The sequence below is a fragment of the Episyrphus balteatus genome, chromosome 3, assembly GCF_945859705.1.
Source record: "Episyrphus balteatus chromosome 3, idEpiBalt1.1, whole genome shotgun sequence".
Taxonomy (NCBI): Eukaryota; Metazoa; Arthropoda; class Insecta; order Diptera; family Syrphidae; genus Episyrphus; species Episyrphus balteatus.
Window position 1 is genome coordinate 93,652,838 of NC_079136.1, and position 23,760 is coordinate 93,676,597.

Below are 23,760 nucleotides of genomic sequence, written 5' to 3' on the forward strand. Positions count from 1 at the left end.
ATTTTTCTGTACAGTTCAGTGGTTAATTTTTATTGAAAAGCATCTATTGTGAATGATTTTTGTACGGAATTCCGGATGGTTATGAGAGAGTGCGTTTCACAGGGTTTTGGGTTGAGGACTGAATGATTTCAGGTGCTTTGAAAGCACCCATTTTTGATGGACTGTTTACATTTGGAGTGTTTTTCATAAATTCATCAGCATTTACAAATGTGATGAAAAGTAGAACGGAATAAAAATACACCCATCTGATGCGAAACGAAAAATTTTCAAGTCTCCAAAGTCGACAACGAAAATGCTAACGAAAAAATATCATCGAGTATTCTGTCAAGGTCAAAATAAAAATATTCAAAATTAATTTAAAATCAAGAAAAGTCAACATAACTTTTAAAGCAAGAAATAAATGAAAAACCGTCAACACTGCTCTTGGAGTCAAGAAAAATGCAAAGGGCAGTCAAAAGTAAGTGACAAATGAGTGAAAAATCTCCAATTTTTCGCTAGAGCTGCGTACTGAAAAACGAAAAGCAAAACGAAATTTTTCGTTTAAGATTTCACTATGTTATTTTTGTAATGGAAAATTTCGGTTCAGCTGCGCACTACTCTCAGAGAAGAAAATAGTTAGTATTGGGATAACTATTAAAATAGTTTACAAAAATAGTTATTTGTCAATCGAAAAACGAAGCTTTACCGAAGCTCTACCGAAGCTTTGAGATTTGACAGATAGCTTCGGAAGAGCTTGTATAGCTCTTTAATACATGTCTTATCGAAATTTAAAAAAAAAAAAAAACAACTACAAAAATGAATCCTTTTTTAACTGGTTTTAAATCATGAATTATATCTTTTGATCTGATATTATGTACAATATCCATTAGTTTTTAGTATATCTTTTAAGAATAATTTTAAAAGCATATAATTTTTTTACCACACCCAGGAATCGAACTTCGTATCTGCTTGGTGGTAGTCCACCACTCTACCTACTCGGCCATCCTAGTATATACATTAATGAAATCAAAAACTTAATCAGTTCAAATAGCAGAAATGCCAAAGAAAAAAATGTCCGAGCTAAATTATTCAATAGGTGTGTTTTTTTGTTTATCTATATAGATTTTGTGCAAAAAAACGACATCGAGATTTTTGAAATCAAAACAATTTACGTGTTAAAAACAACAAAAACTTTATCTGTATAGATTTTTGAAAAATCCAGATAATTATCCAGATTTTACTTTCTCTCGATAAAAACAGTAGTGCCAAGGTAGTTTAATTGTTGTGTTCATACAGAAATATCTGAAAATATTAACAAAAAAAAAAAAAGCGGAGAAAACGAGGTTTGAAAAAAACTCTCATAGAAAAAAATAATCAAAAATTAGTTTGACATGGTTGCATTGAAATGTTAATATCTCGAGATATACGCAATGCACTTTTCAGATAAAAGTCTTAAATGGATCCTGATAAGATTGTTGAACAGAAATGTATATAAAATTACCAAAGTTTTTTCGAAAAATTAGAAATAAAAATAAAAAAGTTTTCACATTTGATTTTTAAAAAATCGAAAAAAAAAATTCAATATGGCTACCTTCAAACGCTTATAACACAAGAACGACGCAACTAATGTTAATGGTCATGGTCTTAAAATGTAGCTAAGAATATATAGATAATTTTTGGTTTCTTTGTGAAAAAACAATTTTTTTGAATCCAACATGGATGCCATGGCCATATGAAAATTTTTGTTTGCATCCAACATGGTTGTAATGGCCTTCCCACTTCGGAGTTAAAATAAAAAAAAAAAAACAAAAGCATTATTTTTGACAGACAGCTGCCAAAGTATGTGTACAGTGGTGCCAAATGTTTGCATGGATTTCAAAAATCCCGATGTCGTTTTTTTGCACAAAATCTATATAAGGTGTGTTTTTTTGTTTATCTATATAGTTTTTGTGCAAAAAAACACACCTAATGTCAAAACCAAAAAGTGTCCGAGCAAAATTATTCAATATCAAAACCAAAAATCAAATAAAAACTTGGTTATTTCTGTACAGCCTCTATAAATTTACTAAGCAAGCTTATCCGAAAAACAAGCTTTCTTCGTTTAAGTTTCTTTAACAGTATTTAAACAACTTATTAGAAGTTGTTAAACAAGTCCGAACTTCTATAAGCGATTAAATTCTGAAGCAAGCTCAATACAAGCTGTTTACAAAGCAGAACCTATGAGATCTCAATTTATAGAAGCTGTTGTGCTAGTTGGGAAGCTTTATAGGAGCAAATTTGTTATTCGGGAAGTGATAGTAAAAAACGGCTAATGGTCAAAACAGACGTGTAGTTTTTTCCCTGCAGCAAAATAAAATAACAAGGGCACTTATGGGAGAAAAATCTGCACTCAGCACAGAGCTGCATCATATCTCTATTTCTAAATTCCATGCCAAGTTTCAACAAAAATACAAAATACTTGCTATTTGGCATTACTGATATTGTTGACACAATCTATCATTCAAAAATTCAAATAACGTTCGTTTTGATTTTCTTAAAATGGAAGAACTCATTGAATTCATAAAAAAAAACTTAACCATCTTGTTTTGTTTTATAAATTCATTTATGTCTTCCATTTTAACCGCTTATAATCCATTTTTATCGTTTTCTTAAAAAAAAAATTATAAAAAAAAACAAGGTTATCAATTTTTTGACAGAAATCGGCATCAATAATTTAAAATGTTATGCACATGTATTTTTGGGTGCAGCGCTGCATGCAGCGATGCGTGCAGATGTGCCGCACATCTGTTTTAGCCATAATGCTACTTCTCTACTTGAAATTAAAATGTTCCATATAAAAATATGTATGTTTAGTACTGAATGCAGCCAATGAATTATTTCCCTTTCCTGAACAAAAAAAAAAAATTTTAAATTTCAATCACCCTGTAAAAATAAAAAAAATATCAAATGTCACTTTTATTTCTGATTAGTGATTAGGATTACCAAAAAAAAACAAAAATCCAATTAATAAAAGGAATCAACTTTAAAAATTATTAAAAATTAACCCAAAATGATAGAAATCAAAGCAAAATTAATACGAGCTGATTCTGCAATATACGCTGCAGGTGAAAAAGTTGAATGTCTAATAGAATTCACCAATCGTAATGAAGAAAACACCAAAGAAACATTCAAGTAAAACTTTATAACTTTACCAAAATAACCAATTTATTACAATTTTTCTACAGTGATCATTTAGAAAATCTAGCATGGGCTTCCGTACAAATTCATTGCTATCGCAAAACTACATTTTGTGCAAATTCCGTAACTGATCTAACTGAAATGATTGGAAAAACAGCTCTAGATGCAGTCACACAAACTCCGGGCGAAATTATTGTTGCCACAAAACCAAAGATTTTGTTTTGTGATTTAAAGCTACGACCTGCAGAAACTAAGATATGTGAGTAGTGGATACACTTCCGGTCAATAGAATAGGTTCTCCCTATAAACGATAAAAGCCCTTACGTCCCTTCTTTCCAAGGTCATGGAAACGTTGATTAATTTTCAACTTAAGAAATATCTTGAGGAACGGAAGCTTCTTAATGACCGGCAGTACGGCTTTCGTAGCAACAGGTCAACTGGTGACCTGACCTATCTCACCGAGCAGTGAGAAAGTACGATTGTTGCACTTGATATTATTTCAAAAGCATTTGATAGAGTTTGGCATCAAGCTCTCTTATCGAAAATGCTTGCATTCGGTATTGATGAATGTTTTCTTTGTTGGATTAGAAATTACCTTTCGAATCGTTCAATTCAAGTTGTATTGGATGGATTCAAGTCTGAAACCCACAAAATAAATGCTGGTGTGCCCCAGGGCTCCGTTCTGTCTCCAACTCTCTTTGTCATTTTTATGAATGATCTCCTGTCTGAAATTCTAATCCACTGAACTGTTTTGCCGATGATAGCCTCAGTTTTTCATATTAGTTTCCTGATTCTCGCCCATATTATTCGGATGTGGATCTTGAACAGCTAAATATGATACGTTCTTTATATTCTGATCTTGATAGCATTGTACAATGGGGAGTAAAAAGTGGCGTAGAATTTAATGCTGTTTACTTTCGGAACCTTCCTCCTATACCAAATCGACCAGCTCTTCGTTGTTGGTACATATGTGCCCTTAATTATGAAAGTGGACTAAGTCACTCCTAAAAATGCCATTAAATCTAGCCTTTAAATAATTATTATTTAAAGGGTAAAGTTTATTTGAAAGCGAAATTGCAGTAAATAAACTTCTTTATTGCTCCTCTAGTGATTTCATAAAAGAAATATAATTAAATCGTTATAAGAAAATTATTATGTAAGTTTTTCTTTAAACAATGCAAAAAGTGACTTAGTCCACTTTCATAATTATGGGCACATATGTGCATTACAAACCACCTCCTGAGGAATAAACACATATTTGAAATATTTAGGTTTCCTCCGAAGATGTAAGAAATTTTCCTTCCCGTCTGATCTAGCAATTATTTGTAAGGCATATATATTTGTCCAAAGCTCGAATATAACTCCCACATCTGGGCAGGTGCTCCAATAACGTCGTTGAGTTTCTTGGATAGAATACAAAATAGAGTCATAAAAATGATAGGTCAATAACTGATACAATTACGTCTCTCGAGCACTGTCGTAAAGTCTCATGTCTCACCTTGTTTTATCGTTATTTTTATAAGCAATGCTCAGAAGAAATAGCTTTGCATATTCACGCTTCAAGGAATGCTCATCAGTTTACCATAGAGTCCGATTTCGGACGGAGCGTCAAATACAGAGATTCTTTCTTCATCCGGACTACACGAATGTGGAACGCATTTCAAAACTCCGGACTTCAAAACTAATGTGCAACGGCATCTCCTTTCAAACGACTCCCTATTTTCCTAATGCTCGTACTGTGTTCACCATTTTAAGGGTAGACTAATCCCTTTAGTACCCGCTTATTATAAAAAAAGAAGCCCTGCTCCTTTGGGAGGTGGCAAAGTACTAGTACTAGTAGTTTACTAGCGATTTTCAAATTTCAATGGAACGCACTTTCAACGAATTCAATTCAAATCGTATGTACTCGTAAAGGAGAGCATGAGTAGATGATAGTACTAGATTAACCAACACATCTAATATTAGTAGACTTAGTCTACCACTTCCAATGGAACAGGGCTAAAGAATGAATTTTTGCGCCTACAAAAACCGAAGGAAAACCCTTTATAATGATTCATATTCAAAGATATCCTTTTTTTACTTATTTATAAAAAAAAGATGACTCAAAACTATTACAACAATAAATTAATACAATTTATGACAATGCTCCTAAAAAAGACCTTTTTTCATCGGTCAATAGAATAAGTTAACTTGTCTTATTTGGGAAAATGAGACGAAAACGACTATTGTTAATGTAAAATAGTTTCTATGAATATGATTGATTTTATTTTACTGAATTTATATTGAAAAAAAAAAACTTTTAATTAACAACTATCTGAAAAACTCCAATAGGTTTCGTGAAGTAAAACTTGTTCATGTTATTTAAGTTTACTTTCTTTAGGTTTCTTCTATTGGATTTTTTTATTATATTTTATTCGAAAATTACTATCTTCAATCATAGAATTCACGAAAAAGTCATTTCCCACCTTTTCCAACAAGTTTAGGGTCCGAAGAGTAGAAACACTATTACAAAAGTGCGAGATTTTACCCGTTTTTCTACAGTAATACTGTTCTGACGGTGTGAATACCTCTTTATCCTGCGGAAGAGACTTCTTAAAGGGTCCGAATAAATCACTAAACTCTGAAAATGTAATTTTGAAACTGCATTCTGAAAAGGCTTTTGAAAAGCTTTTTTAAAGAGAAAAAGCTCTTCCTTTCCGTTTACAAGGTGAACCTAATCTATTGACCTGCAGTGTATAACGATTAATTAGGTATAAATCTCTCCTAAAATTATGTCTCAGATTTTTTCAACGATTTTGTACCGCGAGAAGGACCACCAACTTATCGTGGTCATGACATTAAATATTTCTACAAAATCACAATCGCCACACAGAGAGTCAAATCGAAAGTCCAAACTCTTACCGTACCTATACGGGTACTACCCATACCAGTCATTCCAAGACCTGAAGAGCTCGGTACCGAGACGAATGAAGAACTAACTCCCACAAATCCATTTTTAGAAAAAAGAGAAATTACAGAATTAGAAGTTTCCTGGCATCATCTGAAGGTAAATATATTTCTTTTTTGTTTCACTATTATTATAGTACATTATTTCCTTGCAAGAATGTAACAGCTCGAAGATCTCCAAAGTTCTATCGAATAACTAACAAACGAGGCTATGTTGGACGCTTCTGTTTGTTTAAAACCGCTTATAAACTTGGAGAAGATATTGTAGGAAGTTTAGATTTTGCCAATTTTGAGGTTCGTTGTGTGCAATTTTCCGTAAAATTGCAATCCGAAGAGGTACTTTTGAGAAAAACGATTCCAGCTAAAGATGAAAGCGATACATCTTCGGTAAATTCATCATCGGATTTGAGTAGCATTGCAGCAATGGAAGGATTAAAATCAACGACAAGTGAAGACGTATCTGGAAAGTTTACAACATATGCGACTAGTCATCAGGTTTGCTATTCAATGTTGCAAACACAAATTATTATTCCCATTCCATTGCATGCGGCACCATCATTTCGGACTGACTTGGTTGATGTAAGATGGCGGCTGCATTTTGAATTTGTAAGTAGTACAATGATGGACATTGGTAAGCCGAATGCTGAAAGCGGAGAATTGACGGCACCACAAGAGATTCCTGTAGAAACAATGATTTGGAATTTACCAGTGGCAATTTATTCTGCAAATCCCCTACAGATTTATTCACCAAGTCCAGCTTATAATTTGTTGATTCGATAAAACGAGAAAGGTTTTTGTTAATAAAGAAAATAGATTGTTATTTTAAATCTAAGTTTTTTTTTTTAAAAGATTTTTGTAGTTCACCACGAGGGATTGGAAAAATTGTATATATCCTTATAATCGATTTTGCGGTGACAATATATCTACATCTAATTTAATGCAAAAACGATTTAAATTCTTCATTTCTTGTTACTAACTCACATTCCAAGGAATCGCTTGAACCAATTTGGTTTTTACAAAGCTACTCACTCAACAAGAACTTAATAATTATATTAATTCCTAATCTACTATGCCCTCTAAATGTATAATTCATAATCAATTCGTTGAGCTGCAATCTCCAACCGGCTAAATCACCAACCATCGAGGCATATCTGAAAAACTGTTACAACTACCAAATTATGTCTAGAGAAAGTAGAGTAGAGTACATTACCCAGGCCAACTCTTTATGAACAACTATCTTCCAAAATGGGAAGACCCAACCAATCAATCTATCAAGCACTAAACACATGAGAACGACCAATGAATGAACGAAATTAATTTATGAATCATATCTTACCTTTTTAAATACTAGGACCTTGAGGTAAAATAAATCATTTTCTTTTCTAAAATGAAAAATATGAGCCATCAGTTTTAAGACCAATTTTTCTAAATTTTTCCGAAAAATTACGTTCCCTTTCGTTCACTCTGGTTGTTGTCTTGCCTTTGAACGAGATTGAAAATTGATTGTATTTTGTATCTCTAGTAATCTGGTGATTGTAAATAATCAACCTTTTTGGTGAACGAATCAATCGCGATTGACATAGCATTTACATTTACGCGGTTTCATGAAAGAATATAATTATATTTGAAAATTACATGCACTTTATGTGTTAATTGGTGTTGTACAACATTCCAATATGATATTAATTTAATTTATTAATTCAAGATTTTTCAATACTCGGAAACATTTTAAAAATGTAACGGTGTATGTATCTACAAAATTGTAAGAATTTGTTTTTTGAATGTCATTTTTAAAGGAATGCTAATTTCGTTTTCTATTGACGAATCTCAGAATGAGATTTGTGAATTTGACAGCTGAAAGGGGGGGTGAAGAGGGGAAATAGTGGACAAATCTCAGATTTTATGATCTATTTGCGTCCTGAGATTCAAAAAAATGACAAAAAATGAATCTGAGATTCAAGAATCTGATTCTGGATTTTTATCAAGATTCACGCATACAAACACACGCACTTTCACATACACTCCTCTGTTTGACATTTGTCTGAACATTTGTTGTTGTTTTATTTTTTTTATACGCACAGATTTCGCACACAATTACAAAACTAGATTTCATATTCTATTTGCAGTGGAAAATCTGAGAATTTTACACAAAAATCTCAAAAGTCAATAGAAAACGACATAATGTTACTAGGCAAATAAATATTAGTGCCGGGCTACACGGTGGTTTTTCAATCGCCTAACCAGTCAATTCAATCAATAAAAAAATTCAAAATTAATTTAAAATCAAGAAAAATCAACAGAAAATAATTTTTAAAGCAAGAAATAAATGAATAGGAAGTGAAAAAACCGTCAACACTGCTCTTGGAGGTTAAAGGCTAGAGGGGTGAGGATTTTCCTCTTTTTGACGTTTGTTCCTAGAAAATGTGAATTGGAACGTGATTGGAAACAACACTGTGTAGCCAGGCCCTTAAGTACTTAAAATTAACCCCTAAAGGCTTGGCCACACCGGAGGGTACGCGGTAGAGGTACAGGTAACGGTACGGGTATTTGTATGGAAAAAATTCCAAACTGACACATCAACGTTCGGGTGTGGAATTTTTTTAATACAAATATCGTTGCCGCTACCCGTACCGCTACCGCGTACCCTCCGGTGTGGCCAAGCCTTAAAGCCTAGTACGCTGCTGATGCGAAACGAAAAATGTTCAAGTCTCTAAAGTTGACAACGAAAATGCTAACGAAAAAATATCATCGAGTATTCTGTCAAAGTAATAAAAAAATTCAAAATTAATATAAAGTCAAGAAAAATCAACAGAAAATAATTTTTAAAGCAAGAAATAAATGAATTAGAAGTAAAAAAAAACCGTCAAAACTGCTCTTGGAGTCAAGAAAAATGCACAGGACATTAAAGAGTAAGTGACAAATGAGTGAAAACTCCAATTTTTCGGTAGAGCTGCGTACTGAAAAACGAAAAGCATAACGAAATTTTCCGTTCAGGATTTCGTTAACGAAAATTTGTATGGAAAATTTCTTTTCGCTTCAGCAGTGTACTATGCTTTAAGCAAAAGTTATTCGAAAATTAAAAAAAAAGAATTCAAATCTCATGCCACAAAAATGTTTTGCGTTTTTTTGGACCATTTTACGAAAGTGGCTATTTTGGCTCTAAGATTTTTCAAAATCGGCTACTCCAAAATATTCTGGCAACACTTACCGAGCTCTATTTACTAATCTAAATTAAATAGACAAGATTATTTTTAAGTTAATTTCGATGAGAAATTAACTGACTAAACTTTATTAAGCTCAGATGACGATTGTACCGAACGATGTCATAGTTCACGTACATCAACCTTATTTGTTTTACTTAGAACTGAAAATGAGATAATTTATAATTTCTTCGTCTAAAATCCAACTTTTCCCAACTTGGTATCGGTTTTGGGATTAGCAGTTAGATCTTGAACGCAAACAATAGTCTCATTAATTAAAGTTTGCAACTGACGCAAACTTTGTATTTGAAGCAATCGAAGAATACGAACAGCATAATCCAGTGCTGGATCATCAGCTACTTTATCATTGCCTTGAGAAAATGGAAAAGGTGTTCCCGTTATTGCAGCTCGTTTTCTTACCTCTGGTGCAAGTCGTTCATGTACAATACGAACAATAGCTTCTAACTGTATCAAATGATTGGGATGATGGGCAATTTGCAGTTTCTTAGCCATCGCACGAACTCCACTTATGAAATCTTTATGTTGAACTGAGAAAGAAAATAAAATTGAATCAAGGAATGGAAACTATAAGTTTAAGTTGTTTAAACTTACAATCAATATTATCGAATAAATTTTCAGCTTTAATGCTTGGTGCCACCGATTTACTATCTCGTTCTAAAATATTCTTCGAATTGATGTCCTGATAATTTTCTGGAGCATCTAAGAATTCTAATCGAACGGCATAGCTTAGCAACCATGACAATTCTTCTAATGGAGAATCGAACTTGGGAATGCCGACATCAATTTTATAATGTTGATATGCCTTTTCCCATTCTGGCAAATTGTCAACTTTACGTAAATTAACACGATCTTCTATTTTGTATTGTCGGATTTTTTGATCTTCTAACCAAAGGACTGTGCTGGCAAAAACATTTCGATCTGAAAAATATTGGAATGAGAAAAGGTTTATTGGTTTGCTTTATTAGATCTTTTATAGGAGAAAGTACTCACTTTGAGCATCAACAGAATCTGGACTTGGGTGCTCCAAGGCTTCTAATTTCATTTTTAACATTTTGTTTTTTTATGAATAAGTTATTTGTTTTAGAAAAAGAGTTTTTTATTTTTCCGTGCACCGGAAAAATTGTAAAATTTGCAAAGTTTAATAAAATTGACGCTGTCAAAACAAAAAGGGTAGTTTATGAATGTAATAGATTAATAAATACACTTCGTTGCCGACATGGTATTCTTTCAGAATTACCAGCTAAGATAAACGAAAACAGAAATAATTTTTATTCATAAAAAAATTCATTGACCTACTATATATGGACTGCTAGTCGTTTGACTTTTCCATACAAAAATTGAAAAAAAATGATTCCACATCTTTCTAGCTCTACTAGCGGTATAACCTTAGACGGCGAAAAGAGGAAACTTTTAGTGAATGACATCTTTCGTTAAAAGGTAGTGCTTTCTCTGTTTTTCTATATTTGTTCCTTTCGCACTTCGTCAAAAATGTTGCACTTATTCTCCGCTTTTTTTTAGGGCGCTAGTATCGCGAAGAAACAAGTGGAACCAACCTGAATATGCTTCTAGCAGTCCATATATATTAAGTCAATGAAAAAATTGAAACATAAAAAAACAATTCTGAGCATGCAGAAAATTAAAAATTTTGTTGGTTAAACCTGGGGCCGAATTGCGACATACGATTGCAATCATACGTTGACGTCTTGACACTATTATGTTTTTGTGTTTTTCTATTATTTTGAAATTAGGAGTGCAAAATTGAAGCTGAAGCAAAACAAAAAATTTTTAAATCGCCAAAGGCAATAGCGCATGGTGTAAAAGAGAAGGTACGAAAGAAAAAAAGATGGTTCCGAAGTTTTTGACAGCTGCTGCCCTATTGGGCTTTTAAGCAATCTATCTTTGTCTTTTTCCTTTCTATCATAACTGTTAATTAAAGAAGTACAAGAAAAAACCAACCTATCAAATCAAGTCAATTCTGAGGAAAACAAACGCGTACATGCATAAAACAGCCACTTTTCCTCAGAATTGAAATGTCAAAAGTTTTTTTCTGTTTTTTTTTTATTTTTCCTTCGACACTGACGTTTGGCTTAAAAGCCCAATTGAAATTGTTGTTGTAAAACAAATTTCTTGGAAATTGTTGTTACTTTTGACTTTGCCAAATTAAACGTCAAAAACTTATTTACTTCATTTTGTAAAATGGCTACTCTAATGATCATACCTTGTTTTTTTATACCATGGCAATAGCGAACGTGATGAATGCTATTGAGTATTGTGCCAGAGTCAAAATAATAAAAATACAAATACAAAAATTCAGAAAATTAAAAAAATATCAGAAAATAAGTTTTAAAGCAAAAACAAAACAAATTAATTCTGTTCAAGATTTCGTTGTGCTATTTTTGTATGGAAAATTTCGTTTCACTTCAGCTGCGTACAATGCCCGAATTTTAACGCAATTCACATAACGGCCTTAAAATAACTATTTTTGTCCGTATGTATGTAATGCTTTCTCGAACGAACCTAATTCACATTACCGACGGCAATACAGAATTAATCTACTACAAATTGTTGAAGTAAACAAAATACACGTGCATTTTTATTTCTAAACGTCAAACTTATTTTTGTTTTCTAACATTTTTTTAATTCCATTCAGTAGATTTATTTTTACAAAAGGTTTAATCATAAATAATTTTAAAATATGGCAACAAAGGCAATTAAAAGAAAAGCACCAACAGGTTAATTGAACAAAAATAATGAAATCCAAAAGCTTACTTTACTTATTTCTTGTATTTCAGTGAAACCAAAAGCCAAACCCGTTGAACACACAGAAACTTCTTCTGAAGATGAAAATAATTCAGAAACAGAAGAAACCAGTGGTAACGCAGGTTGGGCTGATTCCATAGCTAAAGTTTTAAATACCAACAAGCCTAAAACAAAAAAATCCATCGTCCTTTCGAAGGCTAAAAAAATTGCACCAAAATCTAAAGATGCCACTGATGCTATAAGTTTTGAAATTGTCGGTGAGGGTGAGATTAAGGAAGAAAAACCAGACAAAGATGCAATTGATCAGCAAGCTAAAAAGTTAAAAAATCAACAACTAGCTTTGAGAGTTAAACCATCAACAGATGAATTTGAGCGTGAAAGAGCACTTCGAAAAATTGCCACTCGAGGTGTTGTGCAACTATTCAATGCTGTTCGTCTACAACAAAAGGATATAGACCAGCAATTGAAGAAAGCTGGTCCTTTAGATTCAAAAAGAGAAGCTGTTATGAACAATATTGATAAAAAGAAGTTTTTGGATGTATTGATGGGTGGTACTCGGGCCAAGTCGCAAGCAATTGATAATCCTGTCAAGATTGAGGGCAAAATGGAAGATCAAGATGACGACGATGATGATGGTGACGATAATAATGGAAAGAAAAAGTGTTGGAGTGTATTACGGTAATATTTCAAATAGGTTTTCAAAATAAGCTTATATTGACACCTTATATATTTCAGAGATGATTTCATGACAAACAAAAAGATCAAACATTGGGATGAAGAGGAAAGTGAAGAAGAAGGTGCGAATGGTTCTTCTGATGATGAATAATAGTTTTGTTATATTTTATTTTATTTAATCTTATAAAAAATATAAATATCTACAAACATAAAAAAATAAGGTTTACTGTCTTTTAATTTTTTTGTTTAAATATGGGCACATTAAGGAGTCTTGCAATACCCAATGACACTGCTCCTGAAAGTGGAAAAAGGTCTTATTGAATTCCAGGTTGAACTGTTTATCTCAAAGTGGGTACATACCACCAGATACTAATTTCATAATGTTTGATTCGAATTTCTTTCTTTTTTGTGCTTGATAGTAGATATAGACACCCATGGCTATAACGCCAAAACCACTAACTAGTCTACATTCTAAACAATCCTTTTGTTTAAGATTATCATTTGACATTTTTTTTAAATTCAAACTTGGATCTTGGAGCTTCAAAAAAATATTTTGTGCTATTTTTTCCTTTTTGTAATAAAGTTTTTGATGATTTTTGTAGATGTCAAAACTATCATAAACATTTTCAATAAAGATGTAAGACTTTTACAGGGTGTTCTTTTTAAAGTAGCATCATTTTCATCCGGATATTTTTGATAATTCAAGAACTTGATTTTTTTTTAGTTTTGAGATTTTTGGGTTTTCTTTTTCGTTGAATGTCGACAAGTTGACATGGCGACGGACAAGGTGACATGGTGACAAAGTGACATGGCGACAAAGCGACATGGTGAAAAGGCGACATGGCGATAAGGCGACATATGGCAACAAGGCGACAAAAGGCGACGTGGTTACTTGGCGACAAGGCGACATGGCTACAAGGCGACATGGTGACATGGCGATAAGGCGACATGAAGACATGGCGACATATGGCAACAAGGCGACATGGCGACAAGGTGACATGGCGACAAGGCGACATGGCGACACATGGCGACAATGTGATATGGCAATGCGACATGGCGACAAGACGACATGGGAAGAGTGTGACGATTGGGACAGGTGCGAAAATTGGCATTTTTTGTTATGCATGTTGTGTTTAGCATGTTACATGTAACAGTAGCTTGTAATGTGTTTAGATGAATGCCCTTATAATAGAAGTCAAATCGTTGGGACTATAGGATTTCGGGAGCAGCCGCCATCTTGGTAAAGAGGTTGGTACCGGTTTATTTAATAGCTCCATTTTTAGTCATTTTTACCAAAAATGACCAATTACACTTATTTGCAATAAAATTATGTAAAAAATGATACCTATACATTAGAGTTGGGCACTTAAGTTCACTTGAGTGATCGATCACTTTAGTTCAAATCACGCTACTGAACTAGTTCTGAACTAGTTCATTTTAGTTCAATTAATTTTAATCACTCCGGTTTTGTTAAAATTAAAAAACAAAACTAGTTTGTACAAACTGTAACCAAATTTATGTAAAATTGACGCATTCTACATAATAAAACAAATACAACTTAAAAATAACAGATATTTACATATTTTATTTTCTATAAAAATTCTTAATTTCGTTCATATACTAATACTTGTCGAGCTTTCTGGTTCCTGACAAAAGTCTAGAAGAAGTACGTTTTGCTTTCATTAAATCGAAATCATAGTAATTGCAAGGACCAAGATGATACTTGTTTTTTGTTCTTGCTCAGAAAAAAGGGTAAGTGGAGCCAGGGGCGTACACTCCCTTGGGGCAAGCGGGGCGGCGCCCCGGGGCCTCCGGCTGACCCCAGGGCCCCAACTGGAGAAAATGCAGAGAAGGAAACTTTTAGCATAAATTGAGTTACAAAGTAGGCAAATTAAAATGTATTTGAATAACTTCGGATACAAGGGAGACAAATTATATCATTCAGTGTAATGTATAATGCATTGGTAGCCACACAATATATATTGATTTAATAAAAAGGTTACCCCAGGGGCCCCAAAAAAATAAACTGCTTTTTTAAAAGAAAAAAATTTAATTTTATCTTAGGGCCCCAAAAAATATTACTTGAAAAATCTTTGCAACCACAAATAATACATTAGGAGCCCCAAAAAGCAAAAAAAAACAACTTCAGGCCGCGGGCCCTAAAACCCTTTACTTCGGGGCGTCAAAAAAAATTAAATTAAAAAAAATTGTTTTTTAAATTAAATTACATTTGTTGATGGATTACTAAATATTACTTTAGGAGCCCCAAAAACTATGACCTCGGGGCTCCAAAAATATTATATGAAGGGTCCCAAAAAATAATTTTTCAGGAACCCCGTTAGTTGAGAGCCAATCAAATATTAATTTGGGGGCCCCAAAATCTATTACTAAGGAGCCCAAAAATATTCATCAAATTTTCTGATGGCATGACAAATATTATTTGAGGATCCTCAAAAGCTATTACTTCAGTGGTTCAAAACAATCAAATGGAAAATTAAATATCAATTTAGGGGCCCCAACATAAATAAATCAGAGCCCAAAATAAAAACATTACGTTATTGGTGGCATTCCGAATATTACTTCAGAACAGAGGCCCCAATACCTATTAATTTTTGGCTCCAAAAAACACTCACTTTTGAGGCCCCAAAAATAGTTTTTCAGGGGCCCCAAAATAAAAAAAATATTATGTCTGGTGATGGAAAATCAAATACATATATGTATATATTTATTACTTCAGAACAGAGGCCCCAAGAACTATCAATTCTAAGCTTCAAAATTTTTTATTTTAGGGTACTCTAAATGTTTAATTTTTGGGGCCCCAAAATTAATTTTTCAGGGGGTGCACAGTAAAAAAAATTATGTTTAATGATGAAAAATCAAATATGTACAATGTACATGTTCATATTACTTCAGAACAGAGGCCCCAAGAACTATTAATTCTAAGCTAAAAAAAATTTATTTTAGGGGTCTCTAAATATTCAATTTTGGGGGCCCCTAGTACAAGGATTTGCTACTTTTATGATAGAAATTTTAAGTAAGTACAGCAAAGTGCATTACGAACATAATAAAACATTAAAATAAACCTAAAAATATATAAGCCAGACAAAAAAATGTATGGCGTAAACGTACTTTTGTTTTTGTATCTAAGTGGCCCCCAAATATCAAAGAGGCCCCAAATTTTAGTCTTGCCCCGGGGCCCCGGCAACTCAACGTACGCCACTGAGTGGAGCTTGAAGCAGAAACGCTGATACTGGCAAAAGCGACCTTTTGTTTTACATCTAAAACTTGAGGTAGAGCAGAAGAACTGATTTCGCTCAACAAAGAATTGGGTGCAATTTCATATGCACTTTGGTTCTGCACCCCTTTTTTAAACGTCTGTCGGGTTAAAAGGGCGCTGTCGTCGTATTAGACAAGGACCAAATTTGAAAATTCCCTATCGTCGCCTCAATAAAATAATGTCGTATGTTACATTCGGCTACTTTTGGGAAAACGCAATTAAAGTTCAGATTTTTTTTTCTCGAAAACTGTACGGTCAATTTTTTTTTAAATATCATGACATATACAAAAAATATTTGTCTATTGAAATTTGTTAGAATTATTTCAATATTCCTCTGACGCTATTAGTACCCTTGTTCTAGAGTCTAGAATTGGAATTACTAATGTAGATAATTACCATCCACCCTTGGAAATCTTTTTTGACTGTAGCAGTCATGTTACTGAAAACAGTAATGACATTGATTGCTCCTATTTTTTTGATTTCAGAAAAGCAAATTTTGAGTTGCTATCCGAAAACTTATATAGGTCTGGAATATCAGACGTATTGTCTTTGTCTAATATTGATGAAGCTGTTAACAGTTTCTATAGTATTCTAAACAATTGTCTTATTAATACTCTTTCCATGAAAAAAATGAAAAATACGAATTTAAATCAATCTTGGTACACAAAAGAACTGAAATCGTTGAGAAATAAACGAAATAAAGCATGGAAAACTTACCTAAAAACCTTATCTCTAACTGATTACGCCTCTTATAGCGCTCTGTTTGAAGAATTTAAATCTCTTTCAAAAACACTTTACACCAATTATTTAATTGAGAAAGGAAATAGCTTAAAAAAAGATCCTAAGTCTTTTTGGAAACTCGTTAACTCTAATAGCGTTTTCGTTTGGTCGTCCGGGACTGTCCGGAATTCTTCCGAACGATTCTGAAACTGATCGTTTGGCACTCAATGACAGTTCTAATTCTGAAAAGAAGAGAAAATCGATTCTGAATTTTGAGGCAGAATCAAAACCAGAATCACGCACACATGTTCACACTTAAGACGTCAAAGTAATGAAATGTCATTCTTTGTTGTTCATTTCTCTATTTTAAGATTTTTAACTATGCACAAACTTTAAACTATATTTAAATAAAGTGAAGAAAACAAAAAAAAAAAAAGATAACTTAATAATAATAAAAAAAATAAACAAAACAAAACTTTCATCAGACGTTCGCATTTGACGCTTCACAAATACAAAGAAACCCAAACTTCAGAATCAAAAAAAAGTATCCAACTCTGATCGTTTGGCATTCCGGATCGGACAGTCCCGGACAGTTCTAAGAATTCCCAAACGAAAACGCTATAAGAAAAACTCAGATGGCTACCCTGCAAATTTTATTTATGAAAACGTCCCAATGCAACAAACCTTTGACATTTGCAATGCTTTTGCGACAAATTTCCGTAAATCTTTTGTTGATGAGGCTTTTGACATTGACGAAATATTTTTTAGAAATCTACAAAGCTATTCCCAAACGTGTTGTAACAATATCCCTGTACTAGAAAGTACTGTTTTAGAAATTCTTTCATCGTTGAATGACGATTGTTCGGTTTGACCAAATGGTGTTCCTCCAATATTATTGAAAAACTGTAGAAACTCGTTATCTAAGCCCCTAACGTATTTGTTTGAACTTTCCCTCAAATCTGGAAAATTTCCCATCATTTGGAAATCATCATTTCTAACTCCTATTTTCAAGAAGGGTGATAAGACAGACATAAAGAATTATAGACCTATTTCAAAACTATCGTGCATTCCGAAGATTTTCGAAAAAGTTGTTTGTGAGAGTGTAGCATTTTTTAGCAAGAATCTAGTATGTGAACAACAGCATGGTTTTATGAGGAAAAAATCAACTATTACTAATCTCCTTACCTTTTTATATAAATGTTCAAATGCTTTAGAAAAAGGAAGTGAAGTTGATTGCATATACACTGATTTTTCTAAAGCGTTTGATCAATTAAATCATAAAATTATTTCTTTCAAGCTAAAAGCTTTTGGTTTTCCGCCTTTTTTTATAGCCTGGATAGAATCATACCTTGAGAATAGATCCTATCAAGTTAAATTCAGGAACTGTCTTTCTGACCCCTTTATTGCTCGCTCAGGTGTACCCCAGGGAAGCCATCTGGGTCCATTTCTTTTTATACTTGCTATAAATGATGTAACTTCATGCATTAATTCAAGTGAAATTCTTATATTCGCCGATGATATGAAGATTTTTAAGACAATAAAAAACAACCATGACCGGATTCTTCTACAAGCTGACATTGACAGTTTTAGTGTTTGGTGTGGGAAAAACGATCTCTCTCTCAACCCAGTCAAATGTCAAACAATTACTTTCTCTCGAAAACGAGTCCCGAATGCCTTCGATTATTGTACATCGCAACACAAGCTCTGTCGAGTATTTAGTTTTAAGGACTTGGGTGTCCAATTCAGTTCAAACTTAGAATTCACCGAACACATTAATTTCATAGTAAACAAAGCGAGCTCAATGCTTGGATTTGTAAAACGCTGGGCAAAGGAGTTTGACGATCCATTTGTCACACTTTCTTTATACAACTGCTATGTTCGACCCCACCTCGAGTACGCTTCCCAAGTATGGAGTCCTTTTTATGAGGTTCATAAGAATCGTATAGAATCAATCCAACATAATTTCATACGCTTTGCTCTAAAGGGTCTACCTTGGACAGATCCTTACAACTTACCACCTTACGATCAGCGGATTCAACTTTTAAACATGCAAACTTTGCAACAAAGGCGTGTCAATAACGATATTATATTCTTTCATCAATTAATTAATGGCCAACTTGACGCTCCTGACTTATTAGGTTGCCTTGGCTTTAACTATCCGGGAGGATCTCACCACCTACGAAGATTTGAACTCTTACATATTGACTTTCATAGAACAAACTATGGTATAAACGAGCCTCTTAACCGAATGAGCAAACTTTATAATTTAAACGATATTGACTTTAATATGAGCAAGATGAAATTAAAAGCTTTATTTCGAACCAGTGCTCCACAGACGTGATTGTCAGTTAATGTTTTAATTAGATTTTTAAATTGTAAATATGTTAGTATATCATTTTTATATTAATTGTATATTGTGCATGTGGATAGTATTTAATTGTTTTTGTCCTACTAACTACTAACACATGCACTAATGATGAACCCTCTGATAGTAGTATACAGCTTGCTCTAAGCTGACTACATCAAAGAATCTGAAGTGAAAAAAAAAAAAAAAATTCCAATCCAAAAACAAATAAGAGCCCCCGCACACTACAGACTTTCTATCGGCCGATAGTTTAGTCGGGTTGGGCTCCTAGTGTGCGCACAGGCAGCCGACTAAACAATCGGGTCGCTAGGAAATATTTTAGTTTGAAGGCAGTTGTGTAGCAAAACAAACTTTTTTTTCGATCAAACAAACTTTTTGATCGGCCGATACTTAATCGTTGTAGTGTGCGCACTTTCATACATTTTCATTCTTATTATGAAACCGACTAAACTGTCGGGCGATAGAAAGTTTGTAGTGTGCGGGGGCTCTAATAGTCAATTTTCTCCAATATGCCGATGTCGTATGTAACGTTTTCACAGAAACTACTTGTTAGCCAAACACATACGACAAATTGATGACACATACGACAAAAATAAGCAAAGTTTAATTCGACACTTGTTTACGACATACGACAAATAGATGTCAAATTCAATGCGAAAAAACATAGAAGAAGGTTTTTTCTTTTAAAACAACTAACGTTAATTTATTAACTTTTTAAAATAACATTGGCTCTTAGTAATAACCCGAGTTTAGCAAAACTCGATTTTAACAAAGACATCAATGGTAAAATAACATACATCTAACTTCTAAACTTAGAATTGGTTTAGAAGCAGTTCACCTATAAAATGATAGAACTTTTTTAATTTGGAAGTGAGATTGTTAAAATCGAGGTTTCGCTAAATTCGGATTTATTACTATGGGCTATACTTCACAACAAAATTCTTTCTTAAAGAGAAACTAACATAAATAGAAAAAAAATAATAGGTACATTATTTTTAAAGCAATTTTAGAATTAATGAGATCACAGTTTACTAAAATTGAGTTACTGTTCAAGTTGAATTAAAATTATTACACTTTAAAGATAGAACGATAAAAGCTTCATACAAATTTCGTAGGGCCAAGTTTACATTGTCTCTGGATTGGGAACATTGGGGGAACCTAAAGGATCGACATCAAGGAATTCATCTTCCAAAATGTAGTTACGTATGCTAAATTAATAAAATCATAAAACCACTATTTTATGTTCTTTGTATACATAAAATAGAGCATTAAACTCCTCGGATAAACTTGGCGCAGGTTCACTCGTCTGACCTGCTCGACATCTTGATTGCAACTGAAATTACACTCGTCAGTGTATTTCCTTATGGGACATACGACAAACGTTTACTGAAATTCCAGTAAAATATTGTTGTATGTGTAGCAAAAACAGCACATACGACAATTATTTACCGAATGAAGAAAAACACAGATTTTGTATGAAAAAATTGTAGTATGTGATAATTTTTGTCGTATGTGCACGTTTTCTGTGCACTTACGACAAAAAGCTACTGAAAATGTTTGTTAACCTACACATACGACAAAATTCATAGCGATTATCTCGGAAACGGATAAAGATATCGAAAAACGGATTACACAGAATGAAAGAGAAAAAATCAATTAGCAGAACTGCATTCAAATCTCAAAACCTCAATTTTGCACATACGACAATATTTTATTGAGGCGACGCTATATGGATGGGACTTCCTTTCACCCAAAAAATATATTAAAATAAAATGCACGACTGGGTCGCACGTACTTGCTCTTGTAGTTCAAAGTATCGTTATCTTAAATATCTATTGGAAATTTAAGATTTTGTTTAGTGTCGAGAAAAAATACAAAAAAAAAAATTAAAGTTAAAAAAATTACATTTAAATTTATTTTTTTCAAAAACCTTATAAAAAATTTTTTTCAAAAACTTCTTTTTAATTTTTTTTTTTACATTCACCAGTTCAAAATTTTGAATAAAATTGACTTATGCTTTGATGAAATTTATGAACTTTAAAAATATGCCAATTTTTGAAAAACGGCAACGCCATATTTCAGTTCTCCGCATTTTTTGAGAAAAACTAAAAACGCAGTTTTGTTAGAATCAGTAAAAGTATTACGTACACTAAATTTAATCAAAATCGTTAGAGCCGTTTTCGAGAAATTTGCAATACCTCGAAAACGTTATGGAGATATGCGTTAAAACGGAGATATTAAAAAAATAAAAAAAAACGGGTCTAGGGAATTACGTAAAAGTCATCTGTACCAAGTTTCAAGCAAATCCATCCATCCGTTTAGGCCCTAGATGGACGATGTACAGATGGACGTACAGACGCACAGACGCACAGACCGACGGACGGCATGACGAAAACCACTTTTTTGATCTTCTCCATTATCGTAATGTTGGTTTTGATTAAAACCTCAAATTTTTTTTTCTACACGAAACCAATACTTGCCCTATAGAGCAAGTAAAAATGATAACGTAAGGTGAGCGCAAGCTGTTTTGTAATGTCATATTACGACTGCTCTAGATTGCTGTTTAGTTTGTTGGAACAAATCTTTTCCGCTATTCGCGAACTAAATTGAACTAAGTAAGTGAACTAAGTTCACAGTTCATTGAACTAGTTCGTTCGCGAACTACACAAGTCTACTATACATAAAATAGAATAAAAGTATTCCGTGAATTAAATTCAATTTAATAGTTGGTCAAAGTCCAGGTTTACTTTTCTACCAAAAGAAAGTCTAACTTTATGCACTATACCCTTTATAAGATAATAAAGATTATCGAACTTTTTTTCTAAGAAAGTTCTATTTTAGTGAAAACAATATAAATTAATCAATAAACATAAATAAATCATGTCCATAAGTAGGTACGTCGAAATATTTGAACTATAATCATTCACATTTATCACTACAAGAATTCGAATCCATTTATTAGAATTCGGTCATTTAAATTTATCAAATAAAAACAATAATAGTGTTGGACTTAAATCAATCATAATATTATTTATATTAACATAAGTCAGTAATTAAACGAATGCAGAAGTGAAGTCACACTGCTAATCTTGTTGACAAAAATTTGAGATTGTTTTGATACTGATCTTTCGAGACAAACAGCTCAAGTGGAATAACAAAATAGAAAGCTCTTATCAAAGCTAACAGGACTGTGTAGAAATTCATTAAAAATTTTTCTAATCTTTTGATTCAACATACATTTTTTAATTAAGTCCTTTTGACTTTTGAGTCTTACAAGATTGCAAAACAAAATTGAAGCAATTTAACCCCATGACTTCTATTGAATTATTGGCAATTAGACATCAAATAGAACCCATAGATATTAATGCTTTTATTGTTTATAATAATTAAAATTATTAGTAAAATTACTGCGTATCCGTAATGTTATCATAAGTTCATCTCATTTGAACTTTATGTTTCTAGAATCTAGACTGATGGTGATAATAAATAAAAGAAAAAGATACAAAACCAAACCAAACTCAAAAGTCAACGTCGAAATGAAAACGGTAGATAGCGTAAGTGTTGACTGTTGACAGTTATCAAAAAAATAATAAAAAAAATTGCAGCCATATATTTTGTGAGTTATGGGCATTCCTAAAGACCAAAAAAGATAGGTTTTTCCACTATTATTTTCATAAACCTTTGCTAAAGCGAAGTCTACGAACTATTACTTTTAGTGCCAGTTGTACAAATGAGGGTCACCCTTGGTTCAGGAATTTAACCCGCCGATTTCAGCGGATTAGGTGCGAGTCAACTTCGGTTCAAGCATGAATGTGGCTATTTTTACATATGTGGACCTTGAACCAGTGCTAAAACTCAGCTTTGCTTTCGATTTCAGAAGATAAAATTTGCTGATCCACCTACTTCAGGAGAAAAACTTATGCAATTGCAATAGCACTTTAGCTACAAAATTTTGAACATAAATATTTATAACATTTAAAAAAATCATTTTCTTAAATAGAAAAAATAAAGAATAGGTAAGGGGCCCCGAATTTTTATCTTGCCTCGGGGCTCCGATTTCCGATAGCTCAATGTTATCCACTATCATTCAGAATTCCTCCCTATTTCAAAGTAGGTTTTTTTTTTTACATACACATTCTCTCAAGATAGTTTATCTTCAACCGCACTCCACGAATGCAAAATAATTGCTAAACCTCAATCATCCAATACTGCATCGAAAACATTACATACAAGACCCAAGTCGTTAACATTCTATATTGAAAGAGACCTATGGTCTCACTGTTAGAATCTGGGAAGCCCTTCAAACTATTTGTGCCTATCAATGTTGAAAGAAAAAGTACAACTTGTTTCCTATGGTTAGATGGTGACACAAATCACACTAATTACTTAACAAAATCCTCTTGAAATAAAAGCAATTATACCACTTCAAATTATAGTTCTTTGCCACTGACACTGAGACAATAAGTAGATCGTGGCTATCTAAACTTTTCAATAGAAACCTTTTAAAAAATACCCCAACGTTCTGCAAATAATGCTGCCGATAAGAGAACTCATTGAAAAATGTATGAAAGGAAGGAAATTGCCAATAGTATAGATTTATTAACAATTATTATTTGTATCGAAAAAATTTGTTCTTAATG

At 32.8% G+C, this 23,760-nt stretch overlaps 3 protein-coding genes across 3 annotated transcripts; 2 read left to right on the forward strand and 1 right to left on the reverse strand.

Moving 5' to 3' along the window:
• The first annotated feature begins 2,937 nt into the window (after window positions 1–2,937).
• LOC129916406 (RAB6A-GEF complex partner protein 2) lies at window positions 2,938–6,929 on the forward strand. Its single transcript, XM_055996322.1, has 4 exons — window positions 2,938–3,150; window positions 3,204–3,415; window positions 5,937–6,202; window positions 6,259–6,929. Exons 1-4 carry the CDS (start codon window positions 3,029–3,031, stop codon window positions 6,880–6,882), a joined length of 1,224 nt encoding a protein of 407 aa, XP_055852297.1. The 5' UTR covers window positions 2,938–3,028; the 3' UTR covers window positions 6,883–6,929.
• A 2,418-nt stretch (window positions 6,930–9,347) lies between these two features.
• LOC129916407 (RNA transcription, translation and transport factor protein) lies at window positions 9,348–10,485 on the reverse strand. The gene is made up of 3 exons (XM_055996323.1): window positions 10,314–10,485; window positions 9,915–10,241; window positions 9,348–9,850 (listed from the first exon to the last, which is right to left on the reverse strand). The coding sequence occupies exons 1-3, from the start codon at window positions 10,372–10,374 to the stop codon at window positions 9,498–9,500; spliced, it is 741 nt and encodes a 246-aa protein (XP_055852298.1). The 5' UTR covers window positions 10,375–10,485; the 3' UTR covers window positions 9,348–9,497.
• Window positions 10,486–11,913: 1,428 nt separating this feature from the next.
• LOC129916408 (RRP15-like protein) lies at window positions 11,914–12,978 on the forward strand. The gene is made up of 3 exons (XM_055996324.1): window positions 11,914–12,055; window positions 12,116–12,761; window positions 12,819–12,978. The coding sequence occupies exons 1-3, from the start codon at window positions 12,019–12,021 to the stop codon at window positions 12,907–12,909; spliced, it is 774 nt and encodes a 257-aa protein (XP_055852299.1). The 5' UTR covers window positions 11,914–12,018; the 3' UTR covers window positions 12,910–12,978.
• Window positions 12,979–23,760: the final 10,782 nt, after the last annotated feature.

What these genes read in the sequence shown, in the direction of transcription:
- LOC129916406 (XM_055996322.1), top strand. Translation starts at nt 3,029, where the DNA reads ATGATAGAAATCAAAGCAAAATTAATACGAGCTGATTCTGCAATATAC. An exon ending in AACACCAAAGAAACATTCAA is followed by an intron (nt 3,151 to 3,203) that starts GTAAAACTTTAT and finishes ATTTTTCTACAG; the next exon opens with TGATCATTTAGAAAATCTAG. An exon ending in TTTCCTGGCATCATCTGAAG is followed by an intron (nt 6,203 to 6,258) that starts GTAAATATATTT and finishes TTTCCTTGCAAG; the next exon opens with AATGTAACAGCTCGAAGATC.
- LOC129916407 (XM_055996323.1), bottom strand. Translation starts at nt 10,374, where the DNA reads ATGTTAAAAATGAAATTAGAAGCCTTGGAGCACCCAAGTCCAGATTCT. An exon ending in AGATTCTGTTGATGCTCAAA is followed by an intron (nt 10,242 to 10,313) that starts GTGAGTACTTTC and finishes AATATTTTTCAG; the next exon opens with ATCGAAATGTTTTTGCCAGC. An exon ending in TTTATTCGATAATATTGATT is followed by an intron (nt 9,851 to 9,914) that starts GTAAGTTTAAAC and finishes TTTCTTTCTCAG; the next exon opens with TTCAACATAAAGATTTCATA.
- LOC129916408 (XM_055996324.1), top strand. Translation starts at nt 12,019, where the DNA reads ATGGCAACAAAGGCAATTAAAAGAAAAGCACCAACAG. An exon ending in TAAAAGAAAAGCACCAACAG is followed by an intron (nt 12,056 to 12,115) that starts GTTAATTGAACA and finishes CTTGTATTTCAG; the next exon opens with TGAAACCAAAAGCCAAACCC. An exon ending in AAGTGTTGGAGTGTATTACG is followed by an intron (nt 12,762 to 12,818) that starts GTAATATTTCAA and finishes TATATATTTCAG; the next exon opens with AGATGATTTCATGACAAACA.